The following is a 21,119-nucleotide window of genomic DNA, read 5'->3' as shown; positions in this document are numbered from 1 at the left end:
TAGGGGCACAAAGGGACTATTTAGGGTTATAGAGGACATAAGTGGGACTGGGAAAAGTTAGGTACTAGCATACAGTAAGCAAATACTGGATAGACTGTAACCTTCACCTGATGTCAGAGCCAAGTCAGTGGTCCTTTACTAAAAATAGATGAATCCTAATATTAATACTTTGGAAACCGGGAGACATTCCCTTGAATTCACCCCAGTACTGATCTACGAGGTCCTGTATTGTGTCGCTAAGCTCCATCCGCTCTATTCAGTACATTAATACTCACCTTGTGTCTATAAACTGATGTTATGGCTGGTTTTTGGATGTTCTAGAACAATGTGGCCATCGAGCAATGTGTAATAGAGAAATGTCAAATCCATTCTATTTTGGAGGTTTTACCCATTTTTATCACAAATAAAGTTTAACTTTGAAGCTATCATTCACAAGATATTTTATAGGCAATTTCTCCATGCTCTAGGGAAAACACCGAGTCAAGACGATTGGATATGGATTGTAAAACAAGTTTATACAACAAGGACACAAGGGAAATGGATATCAGAGCACACGTAGAAAAATTCCAGTTTTGCCAGAACTTTTCCACGTAAATTTCAAAAATTTCATCTGACGTTTGCTATATTCATGGTAGTGGTGCGTGGATGGGTGTAGAGGCAAGTACTATGATAGAGATAGAGGCGAGTGGTATATAGTGGGGTCCAGCACTTGCAAAAGTTTTAGGCAGGTGGGGGAAAATGCAGCCTAGTAAGAACATTTTCAGAAATAGAAGGGTTAATAGTTTATTTTTGTCAATTATTAAAATTAAGAAAAATGTAAATCCCATCAATATTTTGTGTGACCTTTAGCCCTTTGGAGGAGGAGTCCTGGAAGTGATGATCCGGCCCCCGCAGATATAGCCCTGATCTCAACATCATCCAGTCTGTCTGGGATGACATAAAGAGGCAGACGGATTGGAGTAAACCTACATTCACAGAAGATCTGTGCTTTTTCCGTTTTCCTAAAACTTCTGCACCTTACTGTAAATCTGTCATAGAAGTTCTATAGGGCCGGAGGGGATATAGGTTCCTCCTCTATGTAAGAAGGTATTAGTATTATGAATGGCACATGGAATGGTAGGTGAATTTTAGTAGTAATGGTAGTGAAGGGCGGTCATACCATACAAAAATCTCAAAAATATTTACAAAAATTTTAATTTACTTTAGGGTAGAAAATGTTGCGGTTGTTGTATGTCAATATCGCTTCCAGCTTGTACAAACTAGATAACAATTGGGCGATGCGTTGGAATACATTATTTTACCCAAACATTGTGGAAGCCAAAAATAGTCAAAGTTGGATTTTGCCTGAACCAGAAGCAGATACATACAGGGGTCCTATGTGAAATATAGCACATGGGCCTCTTATGGCTGTCCTGGACTGGCTTTGCATCACCGTCTCAGCAGCCCGGCACGGAAAGCGAGCGGTGGATTGGGGCGGCCCTGTGGAGCAGCGTTGCTCTCGCGGCCGCCCCTCACGCTTAGCAGAGAGCAGGTCCACTCCCTGCCTGCTCTCTGCCTGCTAACGACGCTCGCTCCACCCCGCCCCCTCCGCTCTGCCCCGCCCCCTCCGCTCGGCCCCCTCCTCCGGGTGGGGGGTGACTTTCTAACGTCCGCCTCAGGCGGCACAAACCCTAGGTTCACCCCTAGCTAAACCATGCCATGCTGTTTCCATAGCTATCATTCTCCTGTATGGATGTTACGGGAACAGCGTAGAGCGGCATTGCCTTGGTCCTGACCTAGGGAATTGGGAGCAGTTATTCCCCGCTCCCTGCCGAAATGGGAATAACCCATTAATGACTAGAGAGTTCCGATTCTAATTGACCTGATACTTTGGTCAGTCTCATAGAAGTTAATGGAGTGCCAGTCATACAAGCACACTGGAGGCTTTAAGGGGGGCATTGGGTCCACCATATTCCTGATCGTTGGGGGGCCCAGTGGCCAGCCTCCCAACTATCGGATCCTTATCCCTTGTCCATAACAACACAACCTCTTTTAAGATCTTCAAAAGTGCAACAGTACCAGGAGCAGCCCATGGTCATTGGTGGCGCTGTGTTACAAAGAAATCAGCCATTTTTTTTCCAATCCAGTACAACCCTTTTACGGAGTAAATACTGACCACAAAGAATTAACCCCATTCTGTGGATTTTCTGCAGGTGCAAATTATATGTGTCATGTGAAACCTCTCAATCTATCCAGCACAATAAATATCCCCCAGTGACCCACAAGCTTCATTATTACTGAGCCTTGTCCGTATTTAGAGGCAGCGTCTCCGGCCCCGAAGGATCGAGTTACATGAAATTGTCTAACCAAACCTCGGCTGCTCGGTAATGAGTTTCTTTAATAAACAATAAGGAAAATTGAGCTCAGCGAGGAAAAGTCGTCTTCACAGGCTCTTGTAATAGTGACGGGTGTAGCGGTAAATTGTGCAATACACCTTTTATTTAATGTCCGTCACGTGTCCATTTTTTGGACAATGGTAGTCAGTGGGTATTCACACCTGTTTTAATGTCCATTAAAAAACAGAACATGTCCTATGTTTGACCGCTTTTATGGCCACACGGACACAATATACTGTATGTCCATGGGTCCATTTTTTTTCTTCCTATTTTTTGAAAATGTATCTATTAAATGGATCAAAATGTTTAGGTCAAAAAATAGATTAAAGAAGTTCAGAATATTTCTTTTTTTTTTTTTAACGTAACTCCGTTAAAAAAATTATGAAAAATAGGTCAAAAAATGTTTCATGTAAAAAGTTGATTTGGATAAAAGATTTTTAGGATTAAAAAAAAAATGCAGTATATAAAAACTAAAAAAATTAATATAAAAAATTGTAGAAAAATGTTTAACAAATAAAAGTGATTTAAAGGGGCTCTATCAGCAATATCATGCTGATAGAGCCCCACATATGCGTGAATATGGCTATTCAGGCACCGCTAAAGTTATATTAAACTACCCCCCCCCCCCCCCCGTTTTAAAATAATACCCTAAAAAAGAATGTGATCAACTTACTCATCGTGCAATGTGGGCGGGCATTCAGGGTCTGCCGTCTTCTTCATCCACACCTCTTCTTCCTCCGATGTCCTCTGGTCCCGTCCTCCGGCGCTCGCGAACTGACATTGCTAAAAAATGGCCTGGGCGCATGCGCAGTAGCCGTAGTAGAGGCAGCATGCTACTGCGCATGCGCCCAGGCCATTTTTTTAGCAATGTCAGTTCGCGAGTTAGACGGGACCCGAGGACATCGCAGGAAGAGGAGGCGTGGATGAAGAAGACGGCGGACCCTGAACTGTGCACAATGGGTAAGTTGATCACATTCTTTTTTAGGGTATTATTTTAAAACTGGGGGTAGTTTAATATAACTTTAACAGTGTCTGAAAAGCCTTTTTAAAGGTTATTCACACATATGCGGGGCTCTATCAGCATGATTTTGCTGATAGAGCCCCTTTAAAGGGACTCTACCATTAAAATAATTTTTTTTCTCATTGACACATAGGAGTAGCCTTAACGAAGGCTATTCTTCTCCTACCTTTAGATGTCTTCTCTGCGCTGCCATTTGGTAGAAATCCTGGTTTTCGTCGGTATGCAAATGAGTTCTATGGCAGCACTGGGGGCATCGCCAATGCTGTGAGATAACTCTCCAGCGACGCCTCCCACGGCCACAAGAAAAATGGCTGCTTACACATTTTCTTGTGGCCTGTGGGCATGCGCAGTCGCCTCTGCCCGAGGCCTAGAAGTATGACCGCCAGTGCCAGAAGAAGACCTGAAGAAGATTGGAGGTGTCTTTGGAGAGTTCTCTCGCAGCATTGGGGACGCCCCCAGTGCTGCGAGAGAACTCATTTGCATACCGACAAAAACCGGGATTTCTATGGAACGGTGGTGTGGAGAAGACATCTAAAGGTAGGAGAAGAATAACCTTTCTTAAGGCTATTCCTATGCGTCAACGAGAAAAAAATTGATTTTAATGGTAGAATCTAGAGATGAGCGAACAGTAAAATGTTCGAGGTTCGATATTCATTTCGAGTAGCCGCTCAATATTCGACTACTCGAATGGAATATTGAACCCTATTATAGTCTATGGGGGGAAAATGCTCGTCTCAGGGGTAGGCAACAATCGATCAAATTATACTTACCAAGTCCACGAGTGAGGGTCGGGCTGGATCCTCCGAGAAGTCTTCTCTGTGCAGCGTCCCCGCGGCATCTTCCGGCTCTGAATTCACTCTGCCAGATATTGGGCCTGGGCAGAGCCGACTGCGCATGCCCGCACTACAAGCAGACATGCGCAGTCGGCTCTGCCCAGGCCCGATGCCTGGCAGAGTGAATGAAGAGCCAGAAGACGCCGCGGGGAAGCTGCATGGAGAAGACTTCTAAAGGTAGGAGAAGAACCAGCATTGATTGGCCGACTGTATAGCATTTGGCCAATCAATGCTGGTTCTGCATCGAACTTTTACATTCGAATAGCGAGTGGTACTCAATCGAGTACGAGTATTTCGAATACCGTAGTATTCAATTGAATACCTACTCAATCGAGTACTACTCGCTCATCTCAAGTAGAATCCCTTTAAACAATATATCATCTTCTGTCAATACCTTCCCTTTAACCAGGTCAGCTCGTATCAGTCTATTCCCAATCCCGGACTTCAGAATCCCAAGTCGTTCCCACCTAGAACCAAGCGAGGGATCCAGAACTCTGCAAGTAAATAAGCAGATCTGACGGCAGACGGATAATTGGGAAATATTTATGGCATTTTTCCCCTTCATTTCAAGTACAGACTTCTAAAGTAGTTGAACAAAATAGCTTGCCATAAAAAAGATAATTTAATTTGCCGAAATGAAGCAATCTTCTTTTATTAATGATGGCGGCCCTGGAATATGAATCATAGATCTTCCTCCCGTTTCCCTCCGCGCCGCGCTAAGACGGAGGGGAGAAGCTTGGGCTCCTTTATCAATAATTACTTGTACAAATAATTGCTGGGAAGTCACAACAGATCTGTTATTGTTTCGCCTGGCGCGCTCCCCGCGCCGGGCCGTGTCGCTGTCATGGTTAGCCGTCTCCCGTCCCGCGACAAGACCATTGACAACATGTTATATTCTACATTGATTTTACAGTTAAGGACTTGATGGTGATATATAGGGATTTTAAGAATTCAGCTGAGAGGATGACTTTTGCCTTTTATCATTCCATTAAAATTTTATAACCATCTTTTTCATGTCATCTCAGCCATGAATTCTTACTTTAGAAAGTGATAGCTACAGCTGTGAACATAACTTTCCTCTTGTTCAAAGCTTCTCATTGTATTAGCCAACTAGCCCGATTACAGGAGCCGCTTGTGTTTTACATAATTGGGATGACCCTTTTCACACGCTGTCTCCGGGAGATTGGATTGCAAGGAGTATATGTAGCTTTATAGAGTAGGCTGATAGAAAAGTGATTAAAACACATGATTTTTTCCAAGAAACAGTGCCACCCCTGTCCTCAGGTTCAATTTTATAGAAATGAGTTGCAGTACCACTTATCACCTGGTGGGCAAGAGTGGCGCTGTGTTGAATGAAAGCAGCAGTGTTTTAATTGTTCTTCAGTCTGGGTGATAGTAAATAAAATGTATTTTCTCCTCTACGTTCTGGTTGTATGTTATTTGATACAGGTAATGCCGATCCAAAGAGAGGCACACTAGCTCAAATGCATCAGGGTTGGATTCACTCACTGAATGATTCCCAGCACGGACTGACTGCATTTCCCTACTGTATCCACATTAACAGGGTATTTAATGGGAGTGTCACCAGACCCAGCATATCACCCCAGCCCTGCAGATAGATAGGTTACTGTCACCAGGACCAGCATATCACCCCAGCCCCGCAGATAGATAGATTAGTGTCACCAGGACCAGCATATCACCCCGGCCCCGCAGATAGATAGGTTACTGTCACCAGACCCAGCATATCACCCCAGCCCTGCAGATAGATAGGTTAGTGTCACCAGACCCCAGCATATCACCCCAGCCCTGCAGATAGATAGGTTAGTGTCACCAGACCCAGTATATCACCCCAGTCCTGCAGATAGATAGGTTAGTGTCACCAGACCCAGCATATCACCCCAGCCCTGGAGATAGATAGGTTAGTGTCACCAGACCCAGTATATCACCCCAGTCCTGCAGATAGATAGGTTACTGTCACCAGACCCAGCATATCACCCCAGCCCTGGAGATAGATAGGTTAGTGTCACCAGATCCAGCATATCATTCCAGTCCTGCAGATAGATAGGTTAGTGTCACCAGAACCAGCATATCACCCCGGCCCCGCAGATAGATAGGTTAGTGTCACCAGAACCAGCATATCACCCCAGCCCTGCAGATAGATAGGTTAGTGTCACCAGAACCAGCATATCACCCCGGCCCCGCAGATAGATAGGTTAGTGTCACCAGAACCAGCATATCACCCCGGCCCCGCAGATAGATACAGTGGGGCAAAAAAGTATTTAGTCAGTCACCAATAGTGCAAGTTCCACCACTTAAAAAGATGAGAGGCGTCTGTAATTTACATCATAGGTAGACCTCAACTATGAGAGACAAAATGAGAAAACAAATCCAGAAAATCACATTGTCTGATTTTGTAAGAATTTATTTGCAAATTATAGTGGAAAATAAGTATTTGGTCACCTACAAACAATCAAGATTTCTGGCTCTCACAGACCTGTAACTTCTTCTTTAAAGAGGACCTTTCACCATATCCGGGCACATGCAGTGTTATATACTGCCAGAAAGCTGACAGTGCGCTGAATTCAGCGCACTGTCGGCTTTCCCGATCCGTGCCCGGTGTGAAGAGCTTACGGCCCGGTACCGTAGCTCTTCTATGGTCAGAAGGGTGTTTCTGACCATTAGCCAGAGACGTCCTTCTGCCTCGCGGCGCCTATCGCGCTGTGCTGTGGAGCGGGGAGGAACGCCCCCCTCCCTCTGCTCACACAGCTTGTCCGTAGACCAGCATTATCAGGAGAGGGAGGGGGCGTTCCTCCCCGCTCCACAGTACAGCGCGATTGGCGCCGCGAGGCAGAAGGACGTCTCTGGCTAATGGCCAGAAACGCCCTTCTGACTGTAAAGCGCTACGGTACCGGGACCGATAGCACTTTACACCGGGCACAGATCGGGAAAGCCGACAGTGCGCTGAATTCAGCGCACTGTCAGCTTTCTGGCAGTATATAACACTGCATGTGCCCGGATATGGTGAAAGGTCCTCTTTAAGAGTCTCCTCTTTCCTCCACTCATTACCTGTAGTAATGGCACCTGTTTAAACTTGTTATCAGTATAAAAAGACACCTGTGCACACCCTCAAACAGTCAGACTCCAAACTCCACTATGGTGAAGACCAAAGAGCTGTCAAAGGACACCAGAAACAAAATTATAGCCCTGCACCAGGCTGGAAAGACTGAATCTGCAATAGGCAACCAGCTTGGATTGAAGAAATCAACTGTGGGAGCAATAATTAGAAAATGGAAGACATACAAGACCACTGATAATCTCCCTCGATCTGGGGCTCCACGCAAAATCTCACCCCGTGGGGTCAAAATGATCACAAGAACGGTGAGCAAAAATCCCAGAACAACGCGGGGGGACCTAGTGAATGAACTGCAGAGAGCTGGGACCAATGTAACAAAGCCTACCATCAGTAACACACTACGCCGCCAGGGACTCAGATCCTGCAGTGCCAGACGTGTCCCACTGCTTAAGCCAGTACATGTCCGGGCCCGTCTGAAGTTTGCTAGAGAGCATTTGGATGATCCAGAAGAGTATTGGGAGAATGTCCTATGGTCTGATGAAACCAAACTGGAACTGTTTGGTAGAAACACCACTTTTCGTGTTTGGAGGAAAAAGAATACTGAGTTGCATCCATCAAACACCATACCTACTGTAAAGCATGGGGGTGGAAACATCATGCTTTGGGGCTGTTTCTCTGCAAAGGGGCCAGGACGACTGATCTGGGTACATGAAAGAATGAATGGGGCCATGTATCGTGAGATTTTGAGTGCAAACTTCCTTCCATCAGCAAGGGTATTGAAGATGAAACGTGGCTGGGTCTTTCAACATGACAATGATCCAAAGCACACCGCCAGGGTAACGAAGGAGTGGCTTTGTAAGAAGCATTTCAAGGTCCTGGAGTGGCCTAGCCAGTCTCCAGATCTCAACCCTATAGAAAACCTTTGGAGGGAGTTGAAAGTCCGTGTTGCCAAGCGACAGCCCCAAAACATCACTGCTCTAGAGGAGATCTGCATGGAGGAATGGGCCGACATACCAACAACAGTGTGTGCCAACCTTGTGAAGACTTACAGAAAACGTGTGACCTCTGTCATTGCCAACAAAGGATATAGAACAAAGTATTGAGATGAAATTTTGTTACTGACCAAATACTTATTTTCCACCATAATTTGAAAAAAAAAATCTTACAAAATCAGACAATGTGATTTTCTGGATTTGTTTTCTCATTTTGTCTCTCATAGTTGAGGTCTAACTATGATGTAAATAACAGACGCCTCTCATCTTTTTAAGTGGTGGAACTTGAACTATTGGTGACTGACTAAATACTTTTTTGCCCCACTGTAGGTTAGTGTAGATATACAGAGAATGGAGTAGGAAGCAGACAGCTCCGTTCTCTGTGTAGTGGCCAGACCAGGTTACTGCGGATCATTTTCTATTCACCGGAATGGCAACTGCAGTGACCGGGTGACTCGGGAAGCCAGGTCTCAGACTCCCTCTGATCTCATATGGCCTTTCCCAAGGATACATCATTATTATTAATAAGACGTCTTCTAGAAGCTCATGGTGTGAACCTGCATAGGGATTCCTTTGCAAAACAAGTTTAAAGGGAAAAAAAGCTGCATTTCTTCAACGTAGGGCCTCAGCCTCACAGCCCAGTTAGGCTGACTTCACACAGGGTTTTTTGGGCCGGATTTTGATGCAGAATCCGCATCAGAATCTGGCTCAAAAAACTGCCTTCCGTTGAAATCAATGGGTTTCTTTTTCTGCAAGCGGTTTGTTGCCGTTCCCAGAAAAAAGCGACATGCTCTTTCTTCAGGCGGATTCCGCGGCTGAACGTTCGCCTGAAGACACTCCCTCCCAACTAGGCCCATTCATTTGGGCCTAATACAGAGCAGAGTGCCGCGACAATGCCCTGCACCAGCATCCAGTCATGGCTACCCATTTTTTGGTCTGGAATCCAAGGCAGCCTCCGGTTCAAATTCTGGACCAAAAACCCTCGTCTGAACTCAGCCTTATGACCATAAGTAGCAATACTTTGCAGCTGACTCAAGTGAGGTCTATGGGAGAGTTTTTGGGCATGGGGTGGGGAGGTAGATAAACTGTGACATCATCTATTGTCAGTAGTGATGTAATGATGGGTAAGCAATGTTGTCTATAGAAGTGCTATCTTCTATTTTTAATCCTGTCTGTGCTGTAAATGAGGTAACTGCTGCAAAGAAACCCTTACGGGACTGGCAAGCATCAGTCTATTATTAGGCTTAGTGGCCTGAGTGCATATTGCAGCATACAGTCCATTCTTATAATCTAAATAGTGACATGGAAAATGTAAAAAATCAAAAATTCTTAAAATTATGTTTAACATAAAAAAACTTGGTTTTCTGTAGGCACATTCCCTTTAAGATGTTCTATTCTTGTGTCGAGAGGACCAGTCACCAATAAGGTTGAGGGAGGTCCTTTTACCTCATTAGTTTTATCCGATATATTCTAGAAATATTCTGTTTTATTCAGCTTTATTTTTCCAAGCTACTCCTCAGGGGTTAAGTCATCCTCCTCGCCCGTCACTCCGCGAGGAAGGTCACACTCCGACCACAAGCCATCAGCCAACCTTACCTCGAAGCGCACGGCCCCCATTCCGCATTATATGCGCACCCTCTATAATAAAACCTTCCCAAATTCTCCCTTTGACACATTTTGTTACATTTTAAACCCCTGACATTTGAAGCTTAAAAAAAAAATTCCCAAAGCTGTTTTAAACAATTACCCAACGTAAGTATCTATTTTATTTTTTTTAAGATATATAATAAAGTCTATGGCTCTCAGACACGCGGGGAGAGAGGGAAAAATAAAATAAAATAAAATTGAAAATATTTTTTTTTTTAAAAAAAATTCACATAAATGTCAAAACTTGCTCTGGGCGTAAAATGAAGGCGATCCTATTTCTCTGATCTGCTGTAGCAATTTTGACTTATCAGGATGTGGTTTATAAGAATGCTAAATGTCCTCGAATTACAGCTGTTCCGCTGATCAGTGATTGAGGCAGACTGGTGTTATTGCACCGTGTTCTTGCTTGTACCTAGAGAGCAGTAAAGCTTCCATATAATAAAAGGCACCTGCATTTTAAATGAAATTTCAATTGAAAAACTTAACAGCCCTTCAAATTGCAGAATTTAACGCAGCCCAGTAAAGCTTAAATAACACTTTCCCTCCACAGACCGAGGGCTTTTGCATTCAAGGTGACTTGATTGTGTCGCGTGGCGGAATTATTTACAATTAAGCCGTCTCTCTGGGGGGCCCCCGGAGAGTATTTGCTATTGCACAACACCTAGGCAGGCATATGGTTGCTCTTTTTCAGTATTCATCCGAGCTCTTGAACCTTTATGGTAATTGAATCTGTTAGAGTGCTGAGTGGAAGAGGCATAAAAACCTGTTAACCCAAAGGTCAGATCTGTGCATTGTTTATTTATCAGTGGGTAAAAGAGCTAAATCGGCAGCTTCTGTCACAGTCGCCGTAAAAAATCACCTCCGATATTAACAGGGAGTAGATAAATGGCTAAACATGGATTAGAATCACAAATAGTAACGACGGAGCCGCCGCCGATACAATGTATCAAGCCAAAGTATCGTAAAATTAAAATATATGCGTGTGTTTGCGAGCTTTATGGCATGCGGTTAGGATGTTATTATTTGGGATGTGTAAACCGCTCATATCTCGGATGATTGGTGTATTATGACTGCTTAAAGCTGAAATCCGCTGCCGTAGGTACAGTTTACGTAGAATAACATACTTCGGAGTGGATTCTGTCTGCTGTCGTGGTTCAGGTTGCTTAAAAACCGCTATATGGCCTGACGCCGTGACCACCGCCTAAAGAGGACCTTTCAGAACCTCCACCAATTCCATCTCTATTTAGGCAGTAACCTATTAAACAGATTTTTTTCTGTAGCCCACACCATTCCTGAGAAATCAGTGCAGGGAGTTGTGGTACCTGATATGGTAACTAGACTCCCTAATGTTAAGTGGGTGATGTTAGGCAAGGGGCATGATTTAGGGCTCCAATCAGAGCTCTGAAACGTTCCCTGACTCCGCCCACTTGACTGTAGAGAATCTAGTTAGCATATCTGGTAGCAAAAGTAACCGCACTGATTTCTCAGGAACGGCGGTGGCTAAGAACAAATTTCCCGCCGTGCTGGAATCAGTGGAGGCGAGGGTATTAAGGGTTGAAAAGAGCTGAAGTTGGTTGTAAAGTTGGTAAAGGGTCTATGGACCACCCATAGACTCTATACGTCTGGGTGGTCCACCTTTGGCAATACCAATCACAATTTGTAACTCTTTGGATGCGGTGGCTAAAACCGTCCACAGCATCTAAAGTGGAGAGCCACCATGAGCACCGTCATCTTTTACCAATTGCCGCCCTCTGGAATGTCATGGGGGGGCGGCAATTGGTAAAAGATGGCGGTGCTCACGGAAGGCTGCCAGGCTACTCATTACTATACTGACAGCATGTAATAGAAGTCAAGGGATTTTACTATAGCATATAGAATCAGACACCCTAGAATTCAAAGTCTGAGAATAAAAGTAAAAAAAAATAAAAGTAAACATGATAAAAAAAAAAAAAAAAAATGGAAAAAAAAAAAAGTTTTTTTAACGTTTTGAAAAAAAAAAAATTACATTTCAAATCACCCCCTTTCCCTAAATCACAGGTAACAATAAACAGAAATAAAAGAAAAAACTTTAGGTGAACAAAAATGCCCAATAATTTTACAATATGGTGAACTCCATAGCAAAGAAAAAAATGAAAATAAGCCAAATGGCAATTTATTTATTTTTTTAAACTTTGCCTCCTAAAAAAATATAATAAAAAATGATCAAACGGTCAGACTTCCCCCCAAATGGTATAAATAAAAACTACTTATTGTCCCGCCTAAAAAAGACGTCTTACCAGCTCCCTACATGTAAATGTGAAAAAGTTGTGTCTGAACATGGCGTGACAAATTTTTTTTTTCTATTTTGTAAATTTTTTAAAAGGATCAAAACATTATAAATACTATATAAAGCTGGTACCCTTGTAATCGTACTGACCCCCAGAATACAGTACAGTAGTGAATGCAGTAAAAATTGGCACAAATTTGTTATTTTTTTCATCTCCACCTCATTCTGAATTTTTTTTTTTCAAGCTTGCCAGTACATGGTATAGGTCCAGGATATTGAATGGTGCCCTTATAAAGTGCAATTTGTCCTGCAAACAAAAATCCAGTAAACTTCTTCTCCACTAGAGGGTGCTGCAGATTTTGTTTGCTGCTCAAGGCTAAAGAGTGCTGCGTTGCATTCTATGTAGCTCTTGAGCAATTCCTCATTCTAGCACACCAAGTGGTTAGGCATGGTATTGCAGGTACTAAAAAATGAACTGTATGAAGTGTTACCATGATATATGAATAATACATTGATGTAAATAAAATTACTAGATGCATTGTAATGTCCTTGTATCTTTACCATCTACAGAACCAGGACCTGTCGACCCACCTCGTATCTCCCATGTCAAATCAAGATCGATAACTATTACTTGGCAGCGCCCAACAAAACCTAATGGAATAATAACACATTATAACATTTATCAGAATGGAAGCCTAGAGGTGACAGTGCCAGGAAACCGATCCAGTCATACCTTCCATGATTTAACCCCTTACACGAGTTACCTGTATCAGATGGAGGGGTGCACATCTGCAGGGTGTTCACTGTCCAAGGACTCACTAGTCATAGAAACCCTTCCAGATGCACCAAGCGAAGTTCTACCACCCGATCTCCATTCTGATAGCCCTACGTCTGTGACGATAAGATGGCGCTCTCCGCTCCATCCAAATGGTATTGTCGAAAGCTTCAGCATTGAAAGAAGGCTCAAAGGCACCGAACTGGTGGAAATTATAGTGACCGTGCCAGGGAATCACCAAAAGGAGTATGTAGATCAAGGAAGTGACATTAACCCTTGGAAGACCTATGAATACAGAATGATCGCAACAACTTATAATGGAGGAACAAACTACAGTGACTGGGTGGAAGTCACAACAAGGCCTTCAAGACCGGTGGGATTGCAGCCACCCAAAGTTACTATATTGGGTCCATATACAGCAAAGGTAGGTTCTAATGTAATAAATTTGTAGAGGAAGGTCGTTGAATGATGCATAACCATGACTATGGGGCAACCACGGCAATTGGCCATTGGCTCTGAGCTCAATGGTGGTCAGCAGGCCCAACTATTCTTCAACAACTTATTGTATACCCACTAGCCAAAAACAAATCTTAGTGGCAGACCTAAATCTACCTAGTTTTTCTTTATTGTGTGTATCATACGTTGTTATTGAGTCACGGTCATCCATCATCATCATCATCATGTGACAGCTCGACCAGCAGAAGATGTCAGGTTCCACTTGATATAACGCAATGCCACCTGTGAAGGACCAATAATAGGGTTGTAATATATGGACAGACCAGCTGGCCATTTTAAGACCCACTTTTTAAGAGTCGCACAGCTGTATTCTCATCCTATGGGTAGCATCATATAAATCTACACGTGTGCATGGGACATAATGAGGGGAATATATTAAGACTGGCGTTTCAAGAATTATCAAGAGGCTGCGGTGTCTTAACAAGTCAGGTGTAGGCCAATGTGCCAGAATGGAAATCTATGCTAGTCGGACCTGGTGTAGATTTCCTGTGAAACTCCCCAGTTTTCTAGTGCGAGCTATGATAAATATGTTGGGCCAAGACCTCTCCGTCCTTGCTGGTCCCACTCTTCACTCCACTCTCCTCACGTTCGCAGATGGTGGCAAGCAAGTTGCATCATGGAGGAAAGGTCTGTGCTCCAAAAATGCACCACGTAACGCCCATCTACACCAGAAATCTGGCAGTGATGGGTTAATAAATTCTCCCCAATGTACGTCCAAAACTTGTGAAGTCTTTGTACCTGTTACATTACAGTAAATGCTCTTCTAGAATACTTTGATGGCTCCCTATGTAGGAGGATGGACAATCTCTTTATTACAGCCATTTACTCTGCCAAATCAGTATCCCTGCGCTATGCTGAAGAGGCCCAATTAGCCGAAACAGCGCTGTCCGTAGCTGGGAATCTGTTCCTTTTGGAATAGAAATACTAATTTGGCAATTAAATCCGCATCATGATTAAATAGACTTTTTAACTGAGTCATGCATGATGTTAAGGATGCTGCCCTCTAGAGGGCGGCGTACAGAGTGCACTGTTCTAATTACATCCTGGAGAATAGATTTGCATATTTTTTACCCAGAATCCCTAGCGGAGCAGGAATGACTTGTAAGTCTCCGTACTACCTATGTAGGCACACACTCTCCCTGATGTATACGATTATCCCCTGAGCCATTTACTTGGGCATAGTTGCCCCACCAGAGATCCCTATTAAAGAGATTTTCAGGAATTTTCTGTACAGTAATGGCTCATCCCTACTATTGGCTATCAACACAAGAGTGGAAGTTTGGGTGGCTCAACCACTTTAAGTCCAATTGGCAGAATGAAGGGACCTTAGTGGCGTCTGGAGTGCTGCGGTCCCACCAATGCTTGTCCCAATTTGTTCTATTACTGCAGTTCATCCAAAGTGAATTGAATAGAGCAATGCAATGCCTTTGTACTGCTGATGGGTGGAGATCTCGGGGATTGGTTAACAGGTGTTATTAGAAATATATACAGTATATTCCTGGGAAACCCCTTTCTTACCATTTCTTTATGAAAAGAGGGAGGTGAGAACCTACAAGACCCCTGGTGCTTATTATTCCAGAAGATCAACCTAAATCTAAAACCATTATTAAGTTGACCATACACATTAGATGGAGATTGGACACAATCACCCATTTGGGCGTGTCTGGATGACAATCTAATAGGTCCGGATTCTTCCCTTTGGCAGATGTCAGTGGACAAAAGCTTGTTGGATTTCTCTACGTCTGATCCTTTCCTTCTCAATAAAGAAAGATACCAGACCAAACCACTGTGCCCCTGTGCTGCCCCTTTATCTATTGAGTCCTAACCCTACCATGTAGCGGAGCTAACCACTGTGCCCCTGTGCGACCCATTTATTTATTGGGGTCCTAACCCTACCATGTAGCAGAGCTAACTACTGTGCCCCTGTGCGACCCATTTATATATTGGGTCCTAACCCTATCATGTAGCGGAGCTAACCACTGTGCCCCTGTGCGACCCATTTATTTATTGGGGTCCTAACCCTACCATGTAGCGGAGCTAACCACTGTTCCTATTTATTTATTGGGTCCTAACACTACCATGTGGCAGAGCTAACCACTGTGCCCCTGTGCTATCCATTTATATATTGGGTCCTAACCCTACCATGTAGCGGAGCTAACCACTGTGCCCCTGTGCGACCCATTTATTTATTGGGGTCCTAACCCTACCATGTAGCGGAGCTAACCACTGTTCCCATTTATTTATTGGGTCCTAACCCTACCATGTAGTAGAGCTAACTACTGTGCCCCTGTGCGACCCATTTATATATTGGGTCCTAACCCTACCATGTACTGGAGCTAACCACTGTGCCCCTGTGCGACCCATTTATTTATTGGGGTCCTAACCCTACCATGTAGCGGAGCTAACCACTGTTCCCATTTATTTATTGGGTCCTAACCCTACCATGTAGTAGAGCTAACTACTGTGCCCCTGTGCGACCCATTTATATATTGGGTCCTAACCCTACCATGTACTGGAGCTAACCACTGTGCCCCTGTGCGACCCATTTATTTATTGGGGTCCTAACCCTACCATGTAGCGGAGCTAACCACTGTTCCCATTTATTTATTGGGTCCTAACCCTACCATGTAGTAGAGCTAACTACTGTGCCCCTGTGCGACCCATTTATATATTGGGTCCTAACCCTACCATGTACTGGAGCTAACCACTGTGCCCCTGTGCGACCCATTTATTTATTGGGGTCCTAACCCTACCATGTAGCGGAGCTAACCACTGTTCCCATTTATTTATTGGGTCCTAACCCTACCATGTAGCGGAGCTAACCACTGTTCCCATTTATTTATTGGGTCCTAACACTACCATGTGGCAGAGCTAACCACTGTGCCCCTGTGCTATCCATTTATATATTGGGTCCTAACCCTACCATGTAGCGGAGCTAACCACTGTGCCCCTGTGCGACCCATTTATTTATTGGGGTCCTAACCCTACCATGTAGCGGAGCTAACCACTGTTCCCATTTATTTATTGGGTCCTAACCCTACCATGTAGTAGAGCTAACTACTGTGCCCCTGTGCGACCCATTTATATATTGGTTCCTAACCCTACCATGTACTGGAGCTAACCCCTGTGCGACCCATTTATTTATTGGGGTCCTAACCCTACCATGTAGCGGAGCTAACCACTGTTCCCATTTATTTATTGGGTCCTAACCCTACCATGTAGTAGAGCTAACTACTGTGCCCCTGTGCGACCCATTTATATATTGGGTCCTAACCCTACCATGTACTGGAGCTAACCACTGTGCCCCTGTGCGACCCATTTATTTATTGGGGTCCTAACCCTACCATGTAGCGGAGCTAACCACTGTTCCCATTTATTTATTGGGTCCTAACCCTACCATGTAGCGGAGCTAACCACTGTTCCCATTTATTTATTGGGTCCTGACCCTACCATGTAGCGGAGCTAACTACTGTGCCCCTGTGCGACCCATTTATTTATTGGGCCCTAACCCTACCATGTAGCGGAGCTAACCACTGTGCCCCTGTGCGACCCATTTATTTATTGGGGTCCTAACCCTACCATGTAGCAGAGCTAACTACTGTGCCCCTGTGCGACCCATTTATATATTTGGTCCTAACCCTACCATGTAGCGGAGCTAACCACTGTTCCCATTTATTTATTGGGTCCTAACCCTACCATGTGGCAGAGCTAACCACTGTGCCCCTGTGCTATCCATTTATATAATGGGTCCTAACCCTACCATGTAGCGTAGCTAACCACTGTGCCCCTATGTGACCCATTTATATATTGGGTCCTAACCCTACCATGTAGCGGAGCTAACCATTGTGCCCCTATGTGACCCATTTATATATTGGGTCCTAACCCTACCATGTAGCGGAGCTAACCACTGTTCCCATTTATTTATTGGGTCCTAACCCTACCATGTAGCGGAGCTAACTACTGTGCCCCTGTACGGCCCATCTATTTATTGGGTCCTAACCCTACCATGTAGTAGAGTAAACCACTGTTCCCTTCTATTTATTGGGTCCTAACCCTACCATGCAGAGGAACTAACCAATGTGCCCTTTTACGGCCCATCTATTTATTGGGTCCTAACGCTACCATGTAGTAGAGTAAACCACTGTACCCATTTATTTATTGGGTCCTAACCCTACCATGTAGTGGAGCTAACCACTGTTTCCCTGTGCAGCCCTTCTATTTATTGGGTCCTAACCCTACCATGTAGAGGAGCTAACCACTGTGCCCCTTTACGGCCCATCTATTTATTGGGTCCTGACCCTACCATGTAGTAGAGTAAACCACTGTTCCCATTTATTTATTGGGTCCTAGCCCTACCATGTAGCGGAGCTAACTACTGTTCCCATTTATTTATTGGGTCCTAGCCCTACCATGTAGCGGAGCTAACCACTGTGCCCCTTTTATGGCCCATCTATTTATTGGGTCCTAACCCTACCATGTAGCAGAGCTAACTACTGTGCCCCTGTACGGCCCATTTATTTATTGGGTCCTAACGCTATCATGTAGTAGAGTTAACCACTGTTCCCTTCTATTTATTGGGTCCTAGCCCTACCATGCAGAGGAGCTAACCACTGTGCCCTTTTACGGCCCATCTATTTATTGGGTCCTGACCCTACCACGTAGTGGAGCTAACCACTGTGCCCCCCATACTGCCCATTTGTTCAATGATAAAGTTCTATTCGCAGCTCAATGGGGGGCAACAAGTAAATGACTGATTTGCTATAATGGCCTCTATAATCTCTCCTTAATCACACATAAAAAGTCTTAAAGTGATATAAAAAAAGGAGCGAGGCTTCCAGGACTACCTAAGAAGTTTTCAATTATTTCTAGAATTCATGTGGGATCGAGCTCTGGAGGGCTGGATAACTACTATTGTTTTGGCTTGCATACAAAACTTCATTCAAGGGAAATTAGTGTAACCAAACAAGAGGGATTTTTGTAGCTTTGAAGCGTCTTTTGTGTAAACACGCACATGCTTCTGTGAATATAGTCTTGTACATATGCCAAATGTATTGCTACACTGGTTTGATCAGCAGAACACAAAGCGCCGCTCATTTCTACCAGCGCGAGAGGATCAGCGGGTACAGGCAAAACACACAAATCATAGACCAAATGGAAAAAGACAAATCTGATTTTTTAGATATTTTTTGTTTTTAATTGCAGAAATAATTGTGTAATGTATCCATTTTAATTTTTTTATAGAAATAAATTAAAATTCTTGCTAGGAAAGGGAACCCATCACATTGGAAATGCAGCAAGTACGGATGAAACAGATGGATATTGACAAAATTGTTGTAAAAAAAAATGTGTTAAAATTGTAATTTATTCATTTATTTATAAAACCTATAATGTACATCCCAAATAGAAATATATCTTTTTTTTTTTTTTTTTTTTAAGTAAAATTTTAAGTTTCATGACCAGTAGAGGTGATCTAATCGATTCAACACAAATAGAGATGAGCGAACAGTGTTCTATCGAACACATGTTCGATCGGATATCAGGGTGTTCGCCATGTTCGAATCGAATCGAACACCACGTGGTAAAGTGCGCCAAAATTCGATTCCCCTCCCACCTTCCCTGGCGCCTTTTTTGCACCAATAACAGCGCAGGGGAGGTGGGACAGGAACTACGACACCGGGGGCATTGAAAAAAATTGGAAAAAGTCATTGGCTGCCGAAATCAGGTGACCTCCATTTTAGACGAATAGTGGATTTCAAATCCGGGTCATATGAGAATGTGAACTTTGTGACTATGAGACAGGGATAGCTGTACAGGCAGGGATAGCTAGGGATAACCTTTATTTAGGGGGGAATGTTATTAAAAATAACTTTTTGGGGCTCTATCGGGTGTGTAATTGTGATTTTTGTGAGATAAACTTTTTCCCATAGGGATGCATTGGCCAGCGCTGATTGGCCGAATTCCGTACTCTGGCCAATCAGTGCTGGCCAATGCATTCTATTAGCTTGATGAAGCAGAGTGTGCACAAGGGTTCAAGCGCACCCTCGGCTCTGATGTAGCAGAGCCGAGGCTGCACAAGGGTTCAAGCGCACCCTCGGCTCTGATGTAGGAGAGCCGAGGGTGCACTTGAACCCTTGTGCACCCTCAGCTCTGCTACATCAGAGCCGAGGGTGCGCTTGAACCCTTGTGCACACTCTGCTTCATCAAGCTAATAGAATGCATTGGCCAGCGCTGATTGGCCAGAGTACGGAACTCGACCAATCAGCGCTGGCTCTGCTGGAGGAGGCGGAGTCTAAGATCGCTCCACACCAGTCTCCATTCAGGTCCGACCTTAGACTCCGCCTCCTCCAGCAGAGCCAGCGCTGATTGGCCGAATTCCGTACTCTGGCCAATCAGCACTGGCTAATGCATTGTATTGGCGTGATGAAGCAGTGCTGAATGTGTGTGCTTAGCACACACATTCAGCTCTACTTCATCGGGCTAATAGAATGCATTGGCCAATCAGCGCTGGCCAATGCATTCTATTAGCGTGAACTGAGTTTGCACAGGGGTTCTAGTGCACCCTCGGCTCTGCTACATCAGATTGCTACATCTGATGTAGCAGTGCCGAGTGTGCATCAGATGTGTAGTTGAGCAAAACTGACTCAGCACTGCTAAGTCTGCATTCGCATAGGAATGCATTGGCCAGCCTTCGGCCAATCAGCGCTGGCTCTGCCGGAGGAGGCGGAGTCTAAGGTCGGACCTGAATGGAGACTGGTGTGGAGCGATCTTAGACTCCGCCTCCTCCAGCAGAGCCAGCGCTGATTGGTCGAGTTCCGTACTCTGGCCAATCAGCACTGGCCAATGCATTTCTATGGGGAAAAGTTAGCTTGCGAAAATCGCAAACTGACAGGGATTTCCATGAAATAAAGTGACTTTTATGCCCCCAGACATGCTTCCCCTGCTGTCCCAGTGTCATTCCAGGGTGTTGGTATCATTTCCTGGGGTGTCATAGTGGACTTGGTGACCCTCCAGACACGAATTTGGGTTTCCCCCTTAACGAGTTTATGTTCCCCATAGACTATAATGGGGTTCGAAACCCATTCGAACACTCGAACAGTGAGCGGCTGTTCGAATCGAATTTCGAACCTCGAACATTTTAGTGTTCGCTCATCTCTAAACACAAATCAAATTAATTCTAAATTTCCCAAAATTTTTAGATTCTGGCAGATGTCTAACTTTTTGGGATTCAGTTCAGCCAAGTTACTCAAAATGGCAGCTTTACTCTTCTTAAAGGGGTATATTGAAACTATGATAGTGACAATGATATGGCCATTGGTCACATGACCATACCACGACTCAATTTCATTTGAAATGAATGGTCTGTGCTGCTGCAATACCAAGCGCAACCACTATGTGATGTAAAGCTCTGTGCTTGGTAAGTAGTAAAGAGGCCACAACAGTCAACGTCAGATGAAAATGGGTCACTGGACTACTTTCAATGACCAAGATCAAAACTAGTCAGTTTTGGCAATTGTAAGATGACTAGAACTGTCATTGGTTGGGTTTGATCATGTGGACCAGGAGGTCATTGACCTAATTCCAGTGATCAAAAATAACCTCCCGGACCACATGACCAAAACCA

At 44.2% G+C, this 21,119-nt stretch overlaps 1 protein-coding gene across 1 annotated transcript in view; it reads left to right on the top strand.

The window, feature by feature from the left end:
* The window catches only part of USH2A (usherin), a 514,207-nt gene that overhangs the window by 342,546 nt on the left and 150,542 nt on the right, over nucleotides 1-21,119 (top strand). The window contains exon 41 of the mRNA XM_075267084.1: nucleotides 12,778-13,406. Within this exon, the coding sequence (XP_075123185.1) occupies nucleotides 12,778-13,406 (629 nt within the window). The remainder of the gene's footprint in view (nucleotides 1-12,777; nucleotides 13,407-21,119) is intronic.

The sequence above is a fragment of the Leptodactylus fuscus genome, chromosome 3 (genome assembly GCF_031893055.1).
Source record: "Leptodactylus fuscus isolate aLepFus1 chromosome 3, aLepFus1.hap2, whole genome shotgun sequence".
Lineage (NCBI taxonomy): Eukaryota > Metazoa > Chordata > Amphibia > Anura > Leptodactylidae > Leptodactylus > Leptodactylus fuscus.
This window is presented reverse-complemented; position numbering and strand designations above follow the sequence as displayed.